Raw genomic sequence first — 25,122 nt, forward strand, 5'->3', positions numbered from 1 at the left:
ACCCCCCCCCTCCCGTCCTCACCAATGGACTTGGTTGGACTCCATGTAAATAAAAGAGTCCCGATTGCTGATTAACATTTTGGACTCCCTGTGCCCCAAATCCTGCAGAAGCCCCTGTTGGCCCTTGATAAAATTTTCATTAGACTGAGCCTGTATTAAAAAGAGAACTTACATGACGGTTAGTCCTATCAATGATCCTCTTTTTAGAGTCTTAGTATACTTGTACCTTACAAGTACACTTTGTCAATAAATAAAAGGGTTTGATATATATCTTATACGCTAATTATCAGTTAAAAACGTAATTTAACTGTATTTTTTAAAAATCTTTTTGGGCACGTTTTAGCGGTCAGTTGAAATGCGGAATACCATGTACTTTAAATCCGACTCTTTGCTATTTTGCATAATTATTTATTTATGATATAATGATTTTATAATATATTTTCATATTATTGACGGCCATCTTAAATTTTGAAAATTGATCAACGTTCTGCTTTTTTTTTATCTCTTTGGGCACGTTTTAGCGGCCACTTGAAATCCGGAATACCATGTACTTTAAACCCGACTTTTTGCTCTCTCTCTCAAGTGCCTTGTCCCATTAGGACATTGGCGATCATGGACTTCCACCTCTTCCTGTCCTTTGCGGTCTTCAACAGGTCTAGCTCCGCTATTCCTGTCCACCTACGTATGCTTGCTGTGTATGTTAATCTTTGCCTGCCCCTGCTTCGCTTTCCATTGACCTTGCCTGTCACACTAAGATGTTCCAGCTCTTCCTTCCGCATTACGTGTCCTAAAAATTCCAACTGTCTCTTTCGTATGCTTTTTAGAAGGAAACGCTTTGTTCCTGCTCTCTCCAAAACTTTCTGATTTGTCATTCTCTCTGTCCAAGATATTCTCATCATTTTCCTGAGAAACCACATCTCTGCCGCTTCTATTTGTTGTTCTATTTTACATAATTATTTATTTATGATATAATGATTTTATAATATATTTTTATATTATTGACGGCCATCTTGAATTTTGAAAATGGATCAACGTTCTGGATGTAGCCACTGCCAAAAAAGGCCAAATTAAATTAACTTTTATACCCCAAAGTATTAAATTCTTAAAAATATTACAGGGAATAACATTCTAAGTAAATTATAACGGGACCCAGGAAAGTAGCAAACAGACTCTTGGGGGGTTATTGAACTGTCAGATAAGCTTATTCCGAGAGTTTAGGGTCACGACTAACAAAATATCATAATTAACATAAATAAAAAAGCAGATATGGTTTTAAATAAAACTAAATATGCAAAAAACGAACTGAATCTGCAGCTTTTATCACTTTCTGCCTTATGTTTTGACGGCCATTTTGGTTTTTTGCTAAGTGGTACGCGCTTAAGCGTATTCACTAGTACTGTTGTGCTCTCCTGATAGGATACACGTTCAAAGCTGTCAATAAAGTTTACCAGGCAACTTCTGGTCGTTTTCTATATTTCCTCATAAATTGACGGCCATATTGAAAAATGCTCAATGTCTCGGAAATAGCAACCAAGCTAATTTTGCTTCTCTCGGCCTGAAGAATGCATTTCAGCAAAAAATGTTTACAGGAAAGAACATTGCAGGGTTCGACTATTGGGCCTATGGGAGTGGCGACTCGACTAATGCGGAGGAGCTATATTTCAAGTAACATAACCTACCAAAGCCTTACTGCAAGCATCAGCTCCGCACTTATAAAGTAGAGCTGCTGCATCGCTGTGACCACCATCAGCAGCACAATGAAGGGGTGTACAGTCATCCTGGAGATACCAAATGTATTCAGTAACATATGTATTATCCAGTCAGATGTGCCAAATGTTTTTGAACAATTAAGGATATTGTAACACTAGTCCTTAACTTACCTTAATTAATATTTAGAGATATGTCATCTTACGGGTGATGTCATAATTGCGATTTAAGGGATAAAACTGAAAAGTTCTTCGTATTTCTCCTTTAGCTGAGCACCCATGATCACCGTTTCAACACCAACTTAATGACATCATTTACTTCTCCAAAACATTGTCAATGATTTTTCTTAGAAGCCTTAGTTAGGATTTTATAAAGCAAAATGATGTCTATGTTTAATGCAAAATCTGTAATTAGGGACTCATAACTTCAGGACAAAAATGTTAACCAAAATGATGGCACAGGATTGTAGCCCATGTACTCATGGTAAACTCTGCCCATTTTCGTGATAAAATCTTGTTCAGGAATGTGTTGGGGGTGGTATATATATATATATATATATATATATATATATATATATATATATATATATATATATATAAGTGACTTTAAATCACATACCAGGCAGGCGAGACACCTACCTTCCTATCAGAGACAATCGTTGCTCATAATAAAGGCGAAAAACCTAACACACTCTAAGAGCCGCTGTCATATCTGCAAGGGGCGCTGTAAGAACACACGTCCTCAGAGGCCCAGCTCTGAATCGTGTTCTTTTGGTAAAGTGGAATCTAACTAGGACATGAGCCCACCACCCCCAACACTCATGTTATATCCCATACCGAGTGCTATTTAACCTCAAAATACAGGTAGAAAGGTGTAAAATTGACTATTAAAGCTTTGCATTGTCTATATGCTTATACATTTGAACGAGAAATATAAACGCCGATATTTTATATTTTCCAGCGTTTTTTTTTTTCATTGTTTTTAATCAGCACAAACATTGATGCAGGAAACACTTCATTTTCGCTATCTGGATGATAAAAATAAGGGGTAATAATATTCTTAAAATAAAGTAATTTATACGGAATAGAGCCAAATTTGAATTACATTAGACTACCAACAGCAGATCAGCAAATATCTGTCACATTTCACAGTTCATTATTTTGGTCCATTGAGTAAATAAATCACACAGTGTGTGATTCAGTGTGTCGATGAAATGATGGAGTCTACTGTTTCCGAGTTATGTTATTTTTCGTGAACTCACCAAAGGGAAATAACAAGGACTATTTCAAACAATATACATTAAATCCGTAAATGATTTAGGTATCATTAAAATATCAGACAATTCACATGTATCATTTACAATTGATAATTTTAAAATGTTAAATTACTAAGTACTGATCACATAAGGTATGTCTGCATATTGAAAATTGAAAGATTACGGGAAAGAGCTATATTTCAAGTAACATACACGAACGTACCCAGGCTTTACAGTTGGGATCAGCTCCATGCTGAATTAATAAAGCTATTAAATCGATGTAACCACCCTCAGCAGCGTAATGAAGTGGTGTACGATCATCCTGAAGATACAAAATGTTTTCAGTGCCTGAAATATCTCACAGACAAATGTAATAAATGATTCAATGAACAATAACAAGAAGGAAACACGTAAAAAAATTGAATGTATGTTCGATAAATTAAACTGCTTATTAGCAAGACTATTTTTATCAGTTTAGCAAATTGAATACATATATCATACGATGTGTGTACCAGTATGCCACTGTAGAAATGGCAGCTAACAGTTTTCAGGTTATGTTATTTTTATGAACTTATAACATAAAACATTGGGCTATTAAAATATTATTCAAAATCCATTATCAAACGTAAGCTAGATACCCGTATTATTCAAGTAAAAGATACACAAATCATCATCATCATCAGTGCTCTTCGTCCCGTGTGGGACATAAGGCCACAGTCACTTCCTTCCATTTGGCCCTGTCTCTGGCTACGTGCTGGGCCTCTCCCCATGTAAGGTCCCCCTCCCTCAGCTCTGCCATCACTGTTCGGCGCCAGGTGGTCTTGGGCCTTCCTCTCTTTCTTTTTCCGGGTGGTGTCCATCTCAAAGCTACCTTTGGTACTCGGTTCTCCTCCATCCTAAGTACATGGCCGAGCCATTTAAATCGCCGTCGCTTGATCTGCCCTACAATACTCTGGCTCCCTGTCAGTATGTACAGGTCATGGTTGGATATCTTATTTGGCCAGAATATGCGGCAGATCCTGCGGAGACACCTGTTATGAAAGGACTCTACTCTGCTCATGTCAGACTTTGTAACTCTCCAACATTCAGACCCGTAGAGCAGAAAAGACTTCACATTGCTGTTGTAAAGATGGACTTTGGTGTGTAAGCTGTACTGCTCTGGCTTCCAGATTGTGCGGAGTCTAGCGAATGAACTCTAGGCCTTGCCAAGTCTTGCCCTGATGTCCTTCTGAGCCCCGTTGTCTTTGCTGATTAGACTGCCCAGATATGTGAAGTCGTCGACAGACTCAAGTGGTTTCCCACTGACGGTAATAGGTGCTGTCGTACTGTTGTTAATGCACATGACCTGGGTTTTGGTGGTGCTGATGGCAAGTCCCGCTTGTGCAGCAAAGCTACTCAGACGGTCAGTCTTCTCCTGGAGATGGCTGTGTTTAGAGGACAGGAGGGCTAGGTCATCGGCAAAGTCAAGGTCTTCTAGCTGGGATATAACAGGAGAGTCCACTGGATGCCTCTGGGTTTGTCGGATGTTGTCTTTCTCATGACCCAGTCGATGGTTACAAGGAAGAGAATTGGGGACAAGATACAGCCTTGACGTACACCTGAATCCACTGGGAACCACTCCGTCAGGGTATTGTCCAGGATAACACTACATTGGAAGTGGTTGTAGAACATGCTGATTAGAGTGATAATCTTAGGTGGTACACCATATGACAGCAGTATTTTCCACAATGTCTCCCGATGCACACTGTCAAAGGCTTTCCTGAAGTCGACAAAGTTGATGTAAAGAGGCTTGTTCCACTCCAGGCACTGCTCGATGATGTTGCGCAGGGCGAAGATCTGATCAATGCATCCCCTGCCTTTCCGGAATCCTGCTTGCTCCTCTCTGAGTCTGGAGTCAATGGCTCGGTCAATACGCTTCAGCAGAACTCGTCAGAAGATCTTGCTGGGGATGGATAGGAGAGTGATCCCACGCCAGTTGTCACATTTATGGAGGTTGCCTTTCTTGGGGAGCTTTACAATGAGACCCTTTGTCCAATCGTCTGGTATCGTGTCCTTCTCCCAGATGGTACTGAAGAGGTCAGTCAGCAAGTTTGTGGCCATGCCAACATCAGCTTTCAGCATTTCTGCATGGATGTTGTCAATGCCAGAAGCTTTGCCGTTCTTCATAGCAATGATAGCATTCCTGACTTCCTCTCTGGTGGGCGGATCTGTGTTGATGTCCAGGATACCATCTGTGGGTGTGGAATTAGCTGGTTCACTGGGGCCAGGGTGGTTAAGGACCTCCTTGAAGTGCTGAACCCACCGTGCTGCTTGCTCACACTCTGTGGACAGGGTGTTGCCATTCCTGTCTTTCATCGGAGCAGAATGGTTGTTGTTGTGGCTTCCGCTGAGCTGTTTGGTGATCTTGTAGACAGTACCCATGTCACCTTATGCTGCAGCCTGTTCAGCCTCACTAGCTAGCTTTTCCACAAAGGCTCTCTTGTAACTCCTAGCACTTTTCTTCACCTCCTTATCCTTGCTCTTGTAGGCTGCTCTGTCTTGTTCTACGAGCCTAGGGGATTTGGTGTTCAACAGCTTCTGTTTCAGGATTCTCCTTTCATCAATAAGCTTCCATGTTTCTGGTGTTAGCCATTCCTTGTTCTTCTTCTTCTTGAAGCCAAGGACTGCTTCTGCTGTGGCGCAGTAAGTACTCTGGATGGTATCCCATTTCTGGCTGACATTGTCTGCTTCAATCCTATCTTCTCTTGCTAGAGTGCCGAAACGGTTCTTCAACTCGAGAACAAATGCAGTCTTGGTACGAGGACACTTGAGTTTGGAGATGTCCAGCTGTTTCCGCTTCCGTTGTTGACTCTGTGGAATGACCTTCTGGAGTTTCAGCCTGATGGAGGAGGCGACAAGGAAGTGGTCACTGTTGGCATCAGCTCCCCGGTAAGCTCGAACATCTTTAAGGGACTTTCGCCACTTGCCATTGATAATGATGTGGTCGATCTGGTTTGTTGTGGTTCCATCAGGTGATGTCCAAGTGAGCTTATGAATGGTCTTGTGCGGGAAAATGGTTCCTCCAATGACCAGCCTGTTGTTCATACAGAAGTCAACCAGGTGTTCCCCGTTCTCATTCATCACCCCACATCTATGGGGTTCCATCACTCTCTCAGAGTTAGAATTGTAAGCTCCCACTTTTGCATTAAGGTCACCAATGACTAGGAGTAGGTCATGCTGTGGGACTCTTGATACTGCCATTTGTAGTTGCTCATACCAGTCCTCCTTCACATCAGCCTCAGCGTCAATAGTTGGGGCGTAGCACTGAATGATAGTGAGTTTACAGTGTAGTGTATTAGCCTATGTATCGTTTACGCGTCACGCCAGGTGTCGCATGACACCTGGTACCATGTGACTTGACGCGTAAATCTTGAATGTAATAAAGCAGAACTCACAACAATGGCGACAAGGATGGTCACATTTTATTACGTTGAATGATAATTTTACGATTTTAAACAACATGGAGCCTCTATGCTCAAATGAAATTGACAATAGTGGTGAGGAAACACGGATTACACGAATGGAAAACGAAATTAGACACTTAAACTCAAAATTTGAAGGGCTATGTGAAAATGTTTATAAAATGACAGAAGGATTGCAGAAATTTCAAACAGAATTTATCTCATATATGCGACGTGACAATCCATCCTTATTGGAAAATTCAGCTTCACCCTTGACTCATGCTCAGCAAGGACACATTGAGATAAATGATCCTCATGATGGCGATGCTCCTCCCGGCTCTGATACTTCAACGGAGTCTTCAACTCATGGTTTAGCTGAGCGAATAAGTTCAAATGCTGATTTTGTACCAGTCCCGGGGCAGCCAGTTGTCAGTGACCCAACCGTGCCAGCGTACCGTTATGGACGTCAGAATTCTGATCCGAGAGGGCCACATCGACAATTCCGTGAGGATGTACCCACATTCACTCCCACGCAAAGATCGCAGCCAGTGGACACTCCCCTGTATACTGACGAAAACCGACAACCACCTCCAACAGGTAGGTCATTTCCCATATACAATGAGTCACACATTACCTGCCCCCAGCCGCCCACCCGTTTTCAATCATATGATGGAAGTACTAACTTCTATTCATATTACGTAAAATTATGTTGCGTTGCTGAGAGCAAGGGATGGGGAGTCAAAGAAATCTACGAAATTATGATCAATTCACTAGAAGGTAAAGCCCTTGACGAGTTTGTAAAACTACCACCTTACGAAAGGATGCACCTGTACAGTGTTGTAGATACCCTCATGAAATGTTTCGGAAAAACCGAAAATTCATCCTTGGCGCGAACAGAACTGGCCGCTATAAAACAAAAAGAAAACGAAAGCTATGAGGAATTTGGCTCACGTGTGAGAATTTTAGCGATGTCTGCCTACCGTGGTACTGGCCTATTTAATCAAATGGCCACTGAATCGTTTTTACGTGGGTGTTCAGACAAAGATTTAGTGGAAAAAGTGATGTGCATGAGACCTAGAACATTAGAAGAGGCGGTCGAAAATGCCCGTACGTGTGGCGCAAATATGCAAATTCTGGGGCTACGCAATGAAAATTGTAGTAAACAACTGCGCAAAGTTACTTTTAAGGAACCCCAGTCTCCATGTACAGATCATATTGAGCGTCAAAATCCACCTAATGTGAGTCGCGTTCAGTTTTCACCTCGTAGCTCGAGTCCTAATCGGAGAAAATCATTTCAGTCAAATGATGTAGAGCAGAGGTTGCAAAACATTGAATCCTCGTTGTTAGAATTGATTCAGTTATTCCGTCAGTCCGTGAACCAAACACAAAAGGGCAATGACACTCAGTTCAGTACACCCCCCAGGGGCATCACAAGGTGCTATAATTGCCATGAAATGGATCACATAAGCACCAATTGTCCCCAGAAAAACAGTGATTCGTTAAACCGCAACAGGTCGCCTGTGCGGTCCAACAATCGACCTCAGCTGCAGTAGGACCAAATCTGATCCCACACACTGTTTATTGTAATGGCATGGACAAAGGTGAAAGTTTAGTGGTCCCCATACATGTCAATGGAATCAAAACTAACGCTGTTATCGACACAGCAGCGCAAGTGACCATAGTTAGTGACAAGTTGTTATCAGAAATTACTGGAGAAATTACTTACGGCGGGTACCATGACATAAAAGGTATACCGCAGATTAACTTACGAGCAAGAGAAATAAAAGGCCTAAAATTAGCAATTGGTTCAGAAGTGTATGAATGGACAGTACTTGCTGCTCCTATCCCAGACAATGTTTTATTGGGTTTAGATTTCTTAAAAATGTTTCAGTGTAACATCTGTCTGGAAAACAATTTCATATCGTTGGCCAGACCAGATCCTTCAAATAGAAGACGAAACAAAGTTCATGCCTCTATAAGAAAAGGTAGTGACAATTATTTAGTGGCGAATCGTGTCATTTTATCAAAGAAAGTTGCCGTTCCACCGCATTCTGAGAAGTTTGTTCAAGTCCCCTTTGTTGCGGAAAGGAACAAAACATTTTTACTCAACGCCCCTAAATATGATCAGAAGGGTCTTTCGGTGCCTTATGGGTTGATAAGCACCGATTATACGGATGATTGCCTCAGTTGTTCACTCACTCTAAGGAATGAGACTGATAAGTCAATTACCTTAAAAGCAGGTCATGTGATGGGTGATTTGGAAGAGATTGAGCGTGTACTGGGATATCCTGAGATTTTTGATAGTTCAAATGTGCACCAGTCTTTCTCGGTGTTGAAAGTTGATGTGAACTCTAACGATGTGAAGAATAATATTCCTGAACACGTGATTGATTTGTGGAAACGATCTAGTGAGGATTTGTCTGATGAGCAGTCTCTCAAATTAGGCAATCTTTTGACAAAATACGCCGATGTTTTTTCCAAATCTGAATTTGATATCGGCCATTTTACCAAAATTAAACATAGAATTGATACAAACGAAGCAAAGCCTATTAAACAAAGACTGAGACGCACACCTCTGGGTTTTGAACAAGAGGAAAAAGCTACATTAGATAAATTGTTAGCCGCTGATATTGTGCAACCCTCTTGTTCTGAATGGTCTTCCCCTCCTGTTTTAGTGAGAAAGAAAGACGGCACTTTGAGATATTGCATAGATTTTCGTGCTTTAAATAAAGTGACCGTCAAGGATGTGTATCCACTACCACAGATAGACGAATGCTTAGATGTTTTAGCGGGCACTCGATATTTCAGCACTCTTGATATGAACTGTGCTTATTATCAGGTTGAAGTTGAGGAAAGCTCCCGGCCTAAAACCGCTTTTATGACCAAGTACGGTTTGTTTGAGTTTAAACGACTACCGTTTGGTTTGACTAACAGCCCTGCTACTTTCATGCGAGCAGTCAATTCCGTTCTGCATGGTTTGACGTGGAGACAAGTACTCGCTTACTTGGATGATGTTGTTGTGCTTGGGAACAATTTTGATGATTCTATAGCCAATATTGCACTGGTGTTGGATAGATTCAAAGAAAATGGATTGAAATTAAAACCATCCAAGTGTTCATTACTCAAAAGGAGTGTTCTCTATTTGGGTAAATTGGTAGATGAGAATGGCATTGCTCCAAATCCTGACAGTATAAAAGCAGTTCAACGTTGGCCACGTCCAAAATGTAAGAAAGACGTGGAAAGATTTCTTGGTCTAGTTAATTACCATAGAAGTCACATAAAATGTTTTGCTGCTATGTCTGGTGTACTGTATGATTTGACCAAAAACAAAAGTGTTTTTAATTGGACTAATGAACACGAAGTTGCATTCAATGACTTGAAACAGGCTTTGGTCCATAGTCCCGTGCTGAGTTTTCCAGACAGTGATGGTTTATTTATTTTAGACACGGACGCCAGTGATACTTGTATTGGAGCTGAGCTCATACAGGTGCAAAATGACGCTGAAAAGGTCATTAGTTATGGCAGTTTTGCTCTCACTCCTAGTCAACGTCGTTATTGCACGACTAAAAAGGAGCTTTTGGCAGTAGTCCGATTTACTCGGCAGTACAGGCACTATCTACTTGGTAGAAAGTTTGTAATAAGGACAGATCATTGCAGTTTGACTTGGATCATGCGTTTTAAATTGCTCAATGGTGTTTTAGCAAGGTGGATGGAGGAATTGGCCCAGTATGATTTCGAAATTCAGCACAGATCGGGAAAAAACCACAGTAATGCTGATTCATTGTCACGCATTCCTCTTCAGCACAAAGACTGTTATTACTATGAAGATGGTTGTGATGTGACAAAGTTACCTTGTGGAGGCTGTCATCACTGTACCAGGCTTCATGAAGAATGGGACAGATTTAATAAAGATGTCGATTACATAGGGCCCCTGTCTCTAAGAAGCGTGAAAACTGTTACACCTGCCGTAGACCCACCCAGGGAAAATACTGGGAATGTTGAATTGTTTGCAAAGTATACAGCAAGTCAACTCAGAGAAGCGCAATTAAAAGATCCTCACTTATTAAAGGTGATAGGTTGGATTGAGGAAAATGTAAGTCCTTCTCAAGAGGAGTTGCAACTATGCTCGACAGCTGTGAAATTTTTATGGACAAACTTCAATTTGCTGTCCATGAAAGATGGTGTTTTATATTACAGCAGGTTTGATAAAGGCTCTTTTAACCCTCTTTTGGTATTACCCAAAGAATTTCAACAGGAAGCCTTATCATTGTGTCATGACCCTGTTATTTCAGGTCATCAAGGGATTGCTCGGACTCTTTCTAAGTTGAGACAAAGTGTATTTTGGTATGGAATGACTACCGACTGCAAACTGTATGTCAATTCATGTGTGGCCTGTGAAAAAAATAAAAAGGCAAACAGGAAATTCAGAGCTGAATTGCAAAATTTCCATGCCGGTGCACCTTTAGAGAGAGTTCACATAGATATTTTAGGACCACTTACTCCCAGTAAATCAGGGAATAAGTACATTTTAGTTGTCGTATGTCAGTTCACTAAATGGGTGGAAGCGTATCCATTAGCGGACCAAACTGCAGATACGGTTAGCAAAACATTGGTAAACAATTTCATTGCTAGGTTTGGTTGTCCAACTATCATACATTCCGACATGGGTGCCAATTTTACAAGTGAATTGTTTAGTAATGTTTGCAGTTTACTGTCCATTAATAAAACTCAAACCAGTCCGTACAGGCCGAGTTCGAATGGCGCCGTCGAGCGTCAGAATAGGACTATCATGCAGTGCATACGGTGTTATTTGGAAGGACAGGACAGTAATTGGGATAAACATTTATCTTTAATTACAAGCGCAATCAGGGCGGTCCCTAACAGACAAACAGGTCTGACCCCAAACATGTTGATGTTTGGAAGGGAAACTAGACAGCCCATTGATTTTACGTTTGGTTTAAAATCTATTAAAGGAGATGTTGAACCAAATAGCTATGTCATGCAATTAAAAGAGAAGCTAGAGAGCGTTCACGAGTTGGCCAGAAAATGTCTCGGCGAAAATTTAAAGACACAAAAAGCGTACTATGACGCAAATGCCAGACAGACACAATATTGTAAAGGTGACCTAGTGTATAGATATAATAACATGTCAAAACCCGGTCGTTCAAAGAAATTACAGCCTGTATGGCTCGGTCCCTTCAAAATTATTGAGGTGCTTTCTCCAATTTTGTATAAGATAAAAACAAAAAGAAAAGTTGTGGTGGTGCATCATGATCACTTAAAGCCCTGTAAGGGAAGGGGGGCCCTAAAACCCTCCAAAGCTAAATGTGTGACTCCTCCTAATGTGGGTGATGACCAACCGCAAGGTGATAGAACTGTCAAAGATGCTGTTGTTACGAGAAGTGGCAGAACAGTTATACCTCCAATACGTTATTGTTGAGAGGAAGACTCAGAACTAATGTTATTATTAACAGATGTGACAGCGATATCCACTACAATACGTTATGCCAAGGACAATTTACTGAGATAATGGGACATTTTCTGTGAACTCTATTGACTTTGAACCGAACATTGACTATGTTTTACACACATATATTGGCTACATTATACTGAGCCTGTATTTGCATTCAATATTCTATTCATACAAGTGACACAATTATATGTCGTTCACTTTATCAAGGCATTTGTAAAAGTTGTTTGTATTCTGAAGCTGTTTGGATGCACAGCACAGTCTTGTGAGTAAAGTGCATGTGTCATGTTGATAATGCAGATTTAGCGTAATTAGTAAAGTTCATATGTGCCGTTTATGCAGTAATGTATGCACATTTATATATAAAAAATATGGGACTTGAAAGTATGCACTGTTTAACACAACATGTTACCTTAGTTATAAGGAAATAATGTATTTATATGTGCCGTTAATATGTAATGTATATGCACAATTATTATTTACTATGCACAAAAATAGATCTCATTATCATTAACTGTGCTGATGTAAGGCATACAATACATATAACATTGTCATTTAAAGCAAGGGTTGACTAAGATGCTGTTGATAAAGTGTAATCCGTATGTATGTTAAAGTTATGTCAACAATTGTAATTAATTCACACTTATCTTAATTATCAGTGGTTTATATATAAGCATGTTTTGAAAATATGATGGGGAGGAATGTAGTGTATTAGCCTATGTATCGTTTACGCGTCACGCCAGGTGTCGCATGACACCTGGTACCATGTGACTTGACGCGTAAATCTTGAATGTAATAAAGCAGAACTCACAACAACAGTACTTTGAGTCAAAACGCGCTCTAACAATCCCCTCACTGATAGGTTCCCATTCCATGAGAGTTCTGGCCTTCTCTCGAGAGAGAATGATGGCTACCCCATGACTGTGTGTGCTCTCGTGTCCAGAGTACAGGATAAGTGAGCCGTCATTTGTCGTGAGACGCCCTGATCCTATCCAACGACATTCGCTGATACCCAGGATGTCTAGTCGGTATCTCTTCATCTCATTGATAACTTGAGCTGTTTTGGAGGTCTCAAACATTGTGCGGACATTCCATGACCCAACACGAAGGATGGATTTGGGCCCCAGTGCATCCGACTTCGCACTCCTGACTTCCGGGGGTGGGCTTTCATCAGAAGTGGTCATAGTGTCATGGTCTTGACTCGAATACACTGAGATCCTAGTTGAAGTAGAAGTTTTTGTGGTTTCTGTAACAATAATTTGAACCGGGAGGGTTGTTGCCCAAGCCCCCCCCCCCCGCGGTAGGTTTTTTCGTTAGGGTTTTCCGTCCCTTAGCCAGAGCCTCGTTTGCCTAGGCCCGCTAGGACCTAGTTTCCAGGGTGTACCACGGGGAGGAGAGGTTGACTTGAGTGATCTACGGGTCACCGGCAAGCCACTTAAATTTCACCTTTCGCCCTTACGGACTAGCCGGCCATAACAACACTGGATGTGAAGCAAAGCGCCTGAACACCCCTACACAAAACAAGTTTACATATGTTTTATTACTGAGTACTGTTCTAAACAGGTGCCGAATGACAACACAAAAAATTATAGAGATTAACTTACCCTGTCCACACAGCAGGGATCAGCTCCGTGCTGAATGAGTAGAGCTGCTACATCGCTGTGTCCACCCACAGTAGCATCATGAAGTGGTGTGCGACCAAACTGAAGAGTCACAATGTTTTAATTAAACAAAATGTTTTATATAAAGGTGTACCAAATGATTAAAATGTACAATGACATTCAATGCAATCACTCCTGAAATACTTAATATTTTCAGTAACCAATGCATCTTACACGAAGATGAACCAATGTTTAAGGAACAATTAAAATAGTCATTTATAGGGAATAGAACGAAATTAAAAATATACTAAACCACCAAAAGCAGTTCAGCAAAGATGTGATACATTTTACAATTCATCATTTTATTCTGTTGAATATAAACATCACATAGTGTGTGAATCTGTATGTCGATGAAATGATGCAGTTAACAGTTTCCCAGTTTTGTTATGTTTCGTGATCTCATCATGCAGAAATCACAGACTATTAAAAACAATAATGACTAATATCCACTATAGATTCAGGTATCATAAAATCATTAAAGGATTCACATGCAATGTTTCTAAGTGATGAATTAAAATTTTCAAATTACCAAGAAACTGATCCATATGGTATGTCTACATTGTGAAAAGATAAAGATTATTGGAAGGAGCTATAATCAAGTAGCATAAATAAACCTACCCTAGCTTTGCAGTTGGGATCTGCTCCACGTTGCAAAAGCAAAGAAGCTACATTGATGTGACCACCTTCAGAAGCGTAACTAAGTGGTGTACGTCCACCCTGAAAATACAAATTATTTCAGTGACTCGTAACTCACGAAGGAATGTATTGATTGATTCAATGAATGATGAATGGTGACAAAACTCGACCACAGGAAATCAAACAAAACTGAAAGTGTTTGATGCACTAAACTGCATGAAAACAAGGCAATCTTTATCATATATATATATATATATATATATATAACATGCAATGTGTGTACGAACATACAGGTATATCACTGTAGAAATGGCAGTTTATAGTTCCCCAGTTTTTAAATTTTTTTCTTATTACACAAAACATCGCGGAGGGGGTTTATTCCAAATGTATACATAACACCCACAATGACTACATATTAGCATCAAGTATTATAAGATACACATATAATGTTTACAAATTAAACGGTTTTTTAATGTTTAATTACTGAGTACTGTTCTCATAACACCATAATGAAAATTACTATAGATATCAACTTACCTTGTCCTCACAGCAGGGATCAGCTCCGTGCTGAATGAGTAGAGCTGCTACACCGCTGTGACCGCCCACAGCAGCATAATAAAGTGGTGTGCGACCATACTGTAGAGTCACAACATTTTCAGTTAACAACATATTTTACAGAAAGATTCAGAAATGTAACGAATGATTCAAAATAACCAAACAGTTATGTACAGTGAATAAAAACAAGTTAAAATATATTCGACCACCAGCAGTACAGCCAAGTCGTGGTACACCTAACTGCAGGTGGACAAGATGCTGTTCATTTTATCAAACTGAATATAGTACATCATACAGTGTGTAGACCAGTTCGTCGATAAAGTGGTGCAGTTTACAGTTTCCCAGTAATGTAATTTTTTGTGATCTCATCTTACAGAAATTGATGATTTTAAAATCTTCATTTACTCAAAACGGATCGCTTCAGGAATGACTGCATGAAAAAATATAGAGATTATGGGAAGGAACTGTATTTCAAGTGGCATACACAAACCTACCCAAGCAATACTGAAGGGATCAGCTCCGTGCTGCAAAAGTAGAGCTGCAAAATCTTTGTGACCACCGTCAGCAGCGTAATGAAGTGGGGTACGGTCATCCTGTAGATACACAATATTTTCTGAGCTCGATATACACTGTATCTTGCACACAGATGGGCCAAATACTTAATTAACAATTAAAATATATAGTGATTTATAAGGAATAAAACCAAATAAAAAATATACTAGCCTACCAACAGCAGTTCATCAAAGATGTGACACATTTTACAGTTCATCATTTTAGTACATTAAATATACACATCACATAGTGTGTGAATCAGTTTGTCGATGAAATGATGCAGTTAACAGTTTCCCAGTTTTGTCATTTTTCTTTATCTTATCATGCAGAAATCATAACGAGCATTTTAAACAGTGACAAATTAAATCTACAATTAGATTCAGGTATCATTAAAATGTTAGAGGATTCACATGTATTGTTTACAAGCAATGAATTTAAAATGTTTAATTACCAAGTACCGATCTCATAAGGTATGTCTACATATTGAAAATTATCTAGGGGGAGGTACTATATTTTTAGAAGCATATACAAACCTACCCAAGCTTTACTGTTGGGATCAGCTCCATGCTGAATTAATAAAGCTATTAAATCGATGTAACCACCCTCAGCAGCGTAATGAAGTGGTGTACGATCATCCTGAAGATACGCAATATTTGCAGTAACCGATTTATTTTACAGACAGATTACCAACTGATTCAATGATCAATAAAAAAATGAAACACAGGCAATACATCAAATTGAATGTACACACACTGGACAAAAGAAGTGTCACCCCTACTGAGCCAATACTATGGGGGAGATAAATGACTGTGGAATGATATGCTCCTGGTATCATTTTATTAACATCAAATTTCACAAAAAAATCACAAAATGAGAACAAAATATACATTCTACCAAAATATGCAGTTTCAAGTCCAAAATTAGTACTTAGTGGCATAGCCACGTGACCTAATAATAGGTGCCAGTCTACGAGGCAAGGATTTATATAATTGTCTGTTGCGTTCAGGGCTTATGCTGGCCCAAGCATGAAACACTGAATATAACAGAGTTTCTCTGCTGGTTAGACGGGCATTTGTCAAAAGTTTTGACATATCATTCCACACATTTTCTATTATGTTTGCTTCCGGACTCTGGGCAGGCCACATCACCCTGCGAATGCCCTGTTGGTCAAACCAATCATCAACTGCTCTGGGCCTCTGACAAGGAGCATTGTCATCCTGGTGAACAAATGGATAATTCGTGTCACCAAACATGTTAGTAATAGATGGTAGCAAGCCTGACTCCAAAACATCGATATATTTCTAGTGATTCATGTTTTCATCAACCACAATCAATTCGCCCACGTCATGGATGCTGATGCAGCCCCACACCATGATGAATATGCTGCTCCGGGTTCGAAAATTCAGTACATGTGGTTCAAATGCTTTACCAGCAGTTCGCCAGCATCGTACCCGTCTGTCATCAGAGGTCAGACCAAAGCGACACTCATCAGAAAAAAATATATAGGACCAATTGTCATGGGCTGTCCAGTTCCAGATCCTGTTGACCCTAGTTCACTCTACGTTGCCTCTTTTGTAACGATATAAGAGGTTTCAGTCTTGCTACCCTGCTGTACACTCTATGAGCATGTAACCGACGCCTAGAAATTTTCACAGACACATTCTTATTTGTGAAATTTTTCCACTGTGTTGTCAACTGACAAGCAGTGTCGAACTTTGACAACCTGGACATCAAAATCAGTCGTCGGTCTTCACGGCCAGTAGTTTTTCTTGGACGACCCATCAGAGGCAATTTGTCTCTTGATCCAGTGTTTTTATACCGAGACCAGACCCTCTGGACGGTTCTGACTAAACAATTCAATTGTATCGATATACTGACATTGCTTATATTCCGCCTCTTCAGGTTAATAACTTGCACCTATAACCGTTAGATTATTGCCTGTATCTTGCCATATTGGAGGAAGACAGGAATAACATTTGCTGTACATTTACAAGACCAACAATACACTCCCATGGTACAGCGGTTTTATACTCATTAGTCACATTATAAGTAGACCAGGTGTGTTGCCCCCGACTTTGATTCCTTGTTTTGAACTGTACCAGATGGTTGATAGAAATTAATCAGGTTAAATTTCATTTGTTTATGTATTTTAGCTTACATGTTTATTTTAAATTCACAGTGTGTGGTATCTAGTGAGTATTGCACGTAATACAGATTCATTCTCATTTTTTGTGCCACCTAGTCTTGATATTAGTTGTGTCCAGGAATGCGGTGTTACTCACGATCAGGCCATTTTATGTCACTGTTTCTTTCAAGTTACTTTTATCTATCATTGAGGCTCCAAGGCGTAAGTTCATTGCTTTCTTTACTTTATACACAACATGTAGATTATATTTAGGTTGTATTTAGTTTTTTATTTGTACGTATATGTTCCTTTAGAAGCAGTTAAAGTGCTCTAGCATTTCTGCCCATGCTTTCTAAATGTAGGTCATACATTGTTTTACCGTATTATAGTTAAAATTTCGCGCGCACAAAATATTTATGTTGTCATTATTTGGTAATCTTCAAATACTTCATTTGTTTATTAATGCTCTTTGTAGCTTTTATATATAGATATTTTTGAAACATATTTAGTTTCTGTTTTGTATTTTCTCTTCTAGTTTTTTACGGTGATGTACAATAAAGATAGCTTACATCAATACCGTTGTCTGCTGTCATTCCTCTGCGTCCAATAGGAAGTGGCAGTACAGTAAAAAAGCCTTGAAAATTCATCTGTATCTACCTGTCTGGAGGGTCCATACGTCAACATGGAGGATTCAGAGGTCAACACAGAAGGAAGAAAGAGACAATTGACAGAAAAAGGGACAGAGCACTTACACAGTAAGATTAGTCCAATTACGACCAAGTTAGACAAGTTAAGTGCCCACATAGATACTGAACTTATGAACTTTAGCTGTTGTGACTTAAAGGAGATTGAAGAGATTCAAATTATTAAGGACAGTATCTGTACGTTATGGAGCAAATATCAAGAAGTTTTCACAGAACTTAGTGGTGTCCTGAAGAGGAACCCTAGTGATTTTAGCGATGAAGAAAGAATGATAGCCCAGGGCAAATTTGCGTCAACACAGACTAAAGTGGACATGGTTATGGCAAAGATAGACAAATTTTTATTTGCTCAAATAAAAAGGCCTGGTTCAATCAAAAGTGAAAGGTCGATGCTATCTACCCAGTCCCTCCTAGCCCAACAAAAGGCCAAACTAGAGGCAGCCAGAGTGAGGCTAGATTATGCCCAAAGAGAAGCGGAATTTAAAAGCGTCCAGGCTGAAATGGAAAAGGCCAGTCAGGAAATGAAAACCAAAGTCAAGATCTTAGAGACAGAGAAAGAGTTGGCAGTCGCTGAGGCAGAGTATCAAGCTGTCAAGGAGATGAGTGAAGAAGACGATGATAAGGCGTCCAGTGTCTCTTTACAGAGAACCCGTACACAACGTACGAGAGCATATGTGGAGGCTGGCCCTCACACGGGTAACAATATTCTCTCCCAAGCAGCTACGTTTCCTGCCACCACGTTTGTTCCTAGTCGCAGTGAGATCCGTGCTCAGGAACCTAATACCAGTACTGGGAACCCCTCTACAGAAAGAATGTATTTAGCCACAGAATTTTCCAAGCACCTTCTCAGAAAGGATTTGCTTATGACTAGATTCATGAATTTCAATGACGAGCCGCAAGACTACCCAGCATGGAAAGAAAATTTTAAGTCGATAATTCAAGAACTCGGTGCCAATGACAGAGAACAGTTGGATCTACTAGTGAAATTTTTGGGACCTAAATCATCGCAACAGGCTAGGAGTCTGCGAAATGCAAGTGCTAATGATGCCTCCTTAGCAATACGCAGGATATGGGAAAGACTTGAGGAAAGGTATGGCCGTCCTGAACTTATAGATGCTGCTCTCAAGTCAAAGGTTGCCAGTTTCCCAAAGATAAGTGGACCAAATGAGTATCCTAGACTGTACGAGCTGTTGGACATCCTTCACGAGATTGAATTTAAGAAAGAAGACCCTGCATATAAAGATTTGTTATGTCAGTGGGATACATCTACAGGGGTCAATTTAGTGCTGCATAAACTGCCCTTCTTTCTTCAGAATAAGTGGATCGATAGAGCAGCCAAATATAAATCCACACACTCGGTCCCATACCCACCCTTTGAAGACTTTGTAGTCTTTGTTAGAGATATGTCTAGTCGATGCAATGACCCGAGCTTCTCCTTTTCTTTCCCGGCTCCTGCCATGGTCAAGAAACAACCTCCCAAATCCAAGGTGTCAACATTCAAGACGGAAGTTGCCAATCCACCCTTAGAAAGGGGAAGGAACCTGTGTCCACTTCATAATGTGGGTCACTCTCTGAATACATGCAGAGCCTTTCGCAAGAAATCCATTGATGAGCGTAAGAAGATATTAAAGGAGAATCACATCTGTTATCGTTGCTGTGAGACCAACATGCACCTTTTCCGTGACTGCAAAAACGAAGTTAAATGCCAGGTATGCGGCAGGACGAACCATGCCACAGCCATGCACATCGAAATCACAAGGTTGCAAGGTGACAGTGGGGAGACACCTAGTCCCAACGAAGACAGCATTACTACGAAATGCACCACACTCTGTGGAGAAGGTTTTTCAGGCAGATCTTGTGCCAAGACCATTTTGGTAAATGTATTTCCAGCGGGACAACCAGAGAAGTCCATAAGGGTATACGCAGTCCATGATGACCAAAGCAACAGAACTCTTGGTAACTCATCATTGTTTGATAAACTTCAGTTGGCCAGTGAGCAACGCCATTACACTGTGTCTTCATGTTCTGGGACATCGAGGATAACAACTAGATATGCAACCAATTTAATAGTTCAGTCTGTTGACAAATCTTGTGAAATCAAGGTGCCTAACATCATAGAGTGCAGCGTGCCAAATGAGAGATCCGAGATTCCTACCCCTGAAGTCACCAGTCACTTTGAACACCTGGCTCCTTTAGCGAACTCCATTCCTCCATTGGATACTACAGCTCAGATTGGTCTTTTGATCGGCAGGGATGTCCTTGAAGCTCATCATGTACAACAACAGATAGTTGGTCCACGTAATTCACCTTTTGCTCAGAAGTTGCCTTTGGGGTGGGTAGTCGTAGGTGAAGTATGTTTGGGACAGTTCCACAGACCAGATCTAACTGTGGTCAACGCTTACAAAACACATTTCACAAGAGGTGGACGTCCAACAATCATGAGCCCATGTACTAGTGGCATGATTATCAAAGATTCAGTTGCTCCTGAAGATAACATTTTCAAGACTACAAGGCTAGATGAGCGTGTTGGTATGTCGCAGGATGATGTTGCCTTCCTGACCGTAATGGAAAATTCTATGGTCAAGGATGCAGATGGACACTTGAAGGCTCCTTTGCCTTTCAAACATCCGAGACCTACTCTTCCCAATAACCGACCTCAAGCGTTGAGGAGGGCAAGACTTCTAGCAACCTCATTGAAGAAAAACACCCAAAAAGAAAAGGACATGGTGGAGTTCATGGGTCAGATTATTGAATCTAGAGCTGCAGAAGAGGCGCCGAAGCTTGCACCTGAAACGGAATCTTGGTACTTACCGCTCTTTGGAGTTTATCATCCAAGAAAGCCGAACAAAATTAGAGGGGTCTTTGATTCTTCAGCAGAATATGAAGGGCTTTCATTGAACAGCGTTTTACTTTCTGGGCCAAACCTCACGAATAGCTTATTGGGGGTGTTGTTACGGTTCAGAAGAAACAAGGTTGCAATTACAACAGACATTCATCAAATGTTTTATTCATTCCGGGTGAATGAAGAGCATCGAAACTTCTTACGTTTCTTCTGGTTCAGGAATAATGACCCTAGAGAAGATATGATAGAGTACCGCATGAGAGTGCACGTTTTTGGTAATACACCTTCACCAGCAGTGGCCACCTATGGGCTCCGAAAGGCAGTTGAAGATGCGGAAGATGATGTACGGAACTTTGTACACAGAGATTTCTATGTTGATGATGGACTTGCCTCGTGTCCAACTGAGTCGGAAGCCATTAGCCTTGTAAAGAGGACCCAGGCGACGTTACAAAACAATGCCAAGATAAAGCTGCACAAGATCGCATCGAATTCTCCAGCAGTCATGAAAGCCTTTGAAGCAGAAGACCTTGACAAATCCCTGAGATCTATAGATTTGTTTGAAGAGGAGTTACCGCAGCAAGCCAGCCTAGGTCTTGTCTGGGAATTAAAGGACGATGCGTTCATCTTCAAGCTCAACATGCCAGAGAGACCACCTACGAGAAGGGGAATTCTATCAGCAATCAGCAGCATATTTGATCCCCTAGGTTTCCTCACTCCTATCACTACAGGTGGTCGAATTCTTCTTCGTGAGATTACGGAGAGTGGAGTAGAGTGGGACCAGCCACTAGCTGAAGATCTGAAGACGAAGTGGGAGGCTTGGAAAAGCTCATTGAAGTTGGTAGTAGATCTACAATTTCCACGCATGTTTGTGCAGAACTCGTGGTGTGAAGCAGATTATCTCAAAGTCCACGTCTTTGCCGATGCTTCTGAAAGTGCCATATCGGCAGTAGCCTTTGCTCAAGTAGTGTTTGGACAAGAGGTTCAGTCTGGTTTTTTGATGGGGAAGTCAAAGCTTTCACCCCCAGGAGGAACAACGATTCCTCGTCTAGAGTTATGTGCTGCCGTCCTGGCCACAGAATTGGCAGATATCGTCAGTGGGTTTTTGGATGTAAAGCCAGAAGATTTTGTGTACCACTCTGACAGCAAGGTTGTACTTGGGTATTTGTACAATCGAACAAAGCGCTTCTATACATACGTGTCCAATAGGGTGCAGGCAGTACTCAAGCGCTCTAAAGCCCACCAGTGGCAGTATATTCCATCCCAGAAGAATCCAGCTGATTGCGGTACCAGAGGTAATTACCCAGTCAAGGATTTTACGCACAGTCTTTGGATCAATGGGCCAGACTTGTTAAGATGTGAAAACATCATCACTTCTCAAACCCATGACTTAGTGAACCCTGCAAATGACAAAGAAATCAGACAAGAAATCTCTGTTGCAAAAATAGCCGTCACCTATGATTTACAATCAAAATTCGAGAAGTTCTCTACCTGGCCGTCGCTGATTAGAGCATTTTCTGCATTGAAGAGACGTTGTAGCAAGCGTCCAGAATACAAGGAGAGCCCTAATCTGAAAACTATTGAAGAAACTGTGAAAACTGAGAACTTACTCATCAAGGTTTCGCAGGATGCTTGTTTCCCAAACGAAATGTCGGCGCTGCGAGAAGGTCAGCCTCTTTCCCATAGGAGCTCGATTCTTGCTTTGAGTCCCTTTCTAGATCAAGAAGGGATTATGCGAGTAGGGGGGCGCCTGAACCAAGCACCTGTTGCCTTTGACGAGAAACATCCAGTCATTATCGATGGAAAATCGCACTTTGCCAAGTTGTTGGTAACACATTTCCACAGAGAAGTTTTCCATCAAGGAAGACTAATAACAGAAACAGCCATTAGAAAAAGGTTTTGGATAACAGGAGTCAAGAGGATCATTTCCTCCATGATATACAAGTGCGTTCCTTGTAGGAAATTGAGAGGTCAAGTAATGAATCAACAAATGGCAGACCTCCCAAAGGACCGACTTACTTCTGGGCCCCCCTTTGCAATTGTAGGAGTGGACGTCTTTGGACCATGGTCAGTTGTGGCACGTAGAACCAGGGGTGGTATAGCAGAAAGCAAACGGTGGGGAGTTCTGTTTACTTGTTTATTTACAAGAGCCGTCCACATCGAGTTGGTAGAGAGCATGAGCAGTGACGCTTTCATTAATGCCATGAGAAGATTTGTTGCCATAAGAGGTCCCGTCACCGAGTTCCGATCTGACAGAGGGACTAACTTTGTAGGAGCATTAGAAGATGTTCAAGCACAAGGAATTTTTGTGGAAGGCGGTCCTGTTCAAGAGTACCTAATCAAACACAAGATAATCTGGAGATTCAACCCTCCACATGCTTCCCACATGGGAGGGATTTGGGAGCGCATGATAGGGATAACCAGAAGGATTTTAGATGGCATGTTTTTGAACCGATGTCAGAAACTTACCCATGATGTGTTATGTACCTTGATGCATGAAGTTAGTGCTATTATAAATTCTCGCCCGATCGGCCCAATATCCACAGATCCAGATTACCCTGAGGTTATTACCCCTGCCATGCTTCTTACCCAGAAGACGGAAGGGTTGCCTGCACTCACTGATTCAGTCAACTTGCGAGATATATACCGATCTCAATGGAAACATGTCCAAGTTTTGGCCAACACATTCTGGAAAAGATGGAGACAAAGCTACCTGCAGAATCTACAATCAAGATCCAAGTGGCAAATCAAACAACCAGACTTGAAGGAGGGTGACATTGTTTTGCTTCGTGACATCAATTGTAGCAGAAATGAATGGCCTATGGGACTTGTAGTGAAAACATTCCCGAGTAAAACTGACAAGGCAGTCCGTACAGTGGAAGTACGAGTAAAAGGAGGGAAAACATTTGTGAGACCTTTAACTGAATTGATACTTCTTGTGGATTAATGAGAATAGTGCTTGGGCACAGACATTTTCAACTGTAGTGTTATTAGCTGGGTTCATTATAGTTTATTAGTGATGTTTACACATCAAGTGGGGAGTGTGTTGCCCCCGACTTTGATTCCTTGTTTTGAACTGTACCAGATGGTTGATAGAAATTAATCAGGTTAAATTTCATTTGTTTATGTATTTTAGCTTACATGTTTATTTTAAATTCACAGTGTGTGGTATCTAGTGAGTATTGCACGTAATACAGATTCATTCTCATTTTTTGTGCCACCTAGTCTTGATATTAGTTGTGTCCAGGAATGCGGTGTTACTCACGATCAGGCCATTTTATGTCACTGTTTCTTTCAAGTTACTTTTATCTATCATTGAGGCTCCAAGGCGTAAGTTCATTGCTTTCTTTACTTTATACACAACATGTAGATTATATTTAGGTTGTATTTAGTTTTTTATTTGTACGTATATGTTCCTTTAGAAGCAGTTAAAGTGCTCTAGCATTTCTGCCCATGCTTTCTAAATGTAGGTCATACATTGTTTTACCGTATTATAGTTAAAATTTCGCGCGCACAAAATATTTATGTTGTCATTATTTGGTAATCTTCAAATACTTCATTTGTTTATTAATGCTCTTTGTAGCTTTTATATATAGATATTTTTGAAACATATTTAGTTTCTGTTTTGTATTTTCTCTTCTAGTTTTTTACGGTGATGTACAATAAAGATAGCTTACATCAATACCGTTGTCTGCTGTCATTCCTCTGCGTCCAATAGGAAGTGGCAGTACACCAGGCATTATAATTACCCAAAATCTGCCTACTTTTATTACTCTGAGTTAGGGGGTGACACTTCTTTTGTCCAGTGTGTGTATGTTTGATGAACTAAACTGCCTATAAACAATCGATCTTAATCATTTAGCAAACTGATATATTTATGTGTGTGTGTGTGTGTGTGTTAATATTTCTCAGGTAGCTTCCGCATGGCGAACGGAGCCGAGATTTAATTACTGTACCCCGCAGGGACGACATGTGGGGAGGCGTGTGAGAGGCGGAGAGACTATTAAAAGATTAGGCGGTTTTTCTTTCATGTACGTCCGCCATTTTTAGTTCTCAGGATTTGTAAAGCCTGGCTCAATTCGTTGAGAATGAGGCCAAAGCTTGGCCAAACCCTGCGTTTTTATACAAGGGCAGAAATTGCCAAAAAGACCACCTCTCACATTGCTGACCATATAACATGC

The 25,122-nt window shown here is 40.7% G+C and overlaps 4 protein-coding genes across 5 annotated transcripts; 1 reads left to right on the plus strand and 3 right to left on the minus strand.

The window, feature by feature from the left end:
• Positions 1–4,157: 4,157 nt before the first annotated feature.
• Positions 4,158–4,633, minus strand: LOC147762780 (uncharacterized). The gene is made up of 2 exons (XM_087007745.1): positions 4,559–4,633; positions 4,158–4,439 (listed from the first exon to the last, which is right to left on the minus strand). The coding sequence occupies exons 1-2, from the start codon at positions 4,631–4,633 to the stop codon at positions 4,158–4,160; spliced, it is 357 nt and encodes a 118-aa protein (XP_086863871.1).
• LOC147762781 (uncharacterized) lies at positions 4,458–5,383 on the minus strand. The gene has a single exon (XM_087007746.1). It carries the CDS (start codon positions 5,381–5,383, stop codon positions 4,892–4,894), a length of 492 nt encoding a protein of 163 aa, XP_086863872.1. The 3' UTR covers positions 4,458–4,891.
• Positions 5,384–5,389: 6 nt separating this feature from the next.
• Positions 5,390–13,056, minus strand: LOC106161098 (protein CFDP2-like). The gene is made up of 2 exons (XM_087007747.1): positions 12,718–13,056; positions 5,390–6,265 (listed from the first exon to the last, which is right to left on the minus strand). Exons 1-2 carry the CDS (start codon positions 13,054–13,056, stop codon positions 5,390–5,392), a joined length of 1,215 nt encoding a protein of 404 aa, XP_086863873.1.
• Positions 13,057–16,021: 2,965 nt separating this feature from the next.
• On the plus strand, positions 16,022–24,675 carry LOC106181750 (uncharacterized). 2 transcript variants are annotated; one of them, XR_015333465.1, is made up of 3 exons: positions 16,022–17,623; positions 17,937–24,271; positions 24,585–24,675. XR_015333465.1 is itself a non-coding variant. In XM_087008797.1 (2 exons), exon 2 carries the CDS (start codon positions 18,084–18,086, stop codon positions 23,886–23,888), a length of 5,805 nt encoding a protein of 1,934 aa, XP_086864923.1. In that variant the 5' UTR covers positions 16,022–17,623; positions 17,937–18,083; the 3' UTR covers positions 23,889–24,576. The 2 variants fall into 2 exon arrangements, 1 of the variants encoding a protein (XP_086864923.1); XM_087008797.1 differs by lacking the exon at positions 24,585–24,675 and having other exon boundaries at positions 17,937–24,576.
• Positions 24,676–25,122: the final 447 nt, after the last annotated feature.

This window comes from Lingula anatina, chromosome 3, assembly GCF_051362555.1.
Source record: "Lingula anatina isolate TDL-2025a chromosome 3, LinAna3.0, whole genome shotgun sequence".
Classification (NCBI taxonomy): domain Eukaryota; kingdom Metazoa; phylum Brachiopoda; class Lingulata; order Lingulida; family Lingulidae; genus Lingula; species Lingula anatina.

What these genes read in the sequence shown, in the direction of transcription:
- LOC147762780 (XM_087007745.1), bottom strand. Translation starts at nt 4,633, where the DNA reads ATGTTCTACAACCACTTCCAATGTAGTGTTATCCTGGACAATACCCTG. An exon ending in GGTTCCCAGTGGATTCAGGT is followed by an intron (nt 4,440 to 4,558) that starts GTACGTCAAGGC and finishes GTTATATCCCAG; the next exon opens with CTAGAAGACCTTGACTTTGC.
- LOC147762781 (XM_087007746.1), bottom strand. Translation starts at nt 5,383, where the DNA reads ATGGGTACTGTCTACAAGATCACCAAACAGCTCAGCGGAAGCCACAAC.
- LOC106161098 (XM_087007747.1), bottom strand. Translation starts at nt 13,056, where the DNA reads ATGACCACTTCTGATGAAAGCCCACCCCCGGAAGTCAGGAGTGCGAAG. An exon ending in AACCTATCAGTGAGGGGATT is followed by an intron (nt 6,266 to 12,717) that starts GTTAGAGCGCGT and finishes ACTATCATTCAG; the next exon opens with TGCTACGCCCCAACTATTGA.
- LOC106181750 (XM_087008797.1), top strand. Translation starts at nt 18,084, where the DNA reads ATGGAGGATTCAGAGGTCAACACAGAAGGAAGAAAGAGACAATTGACA.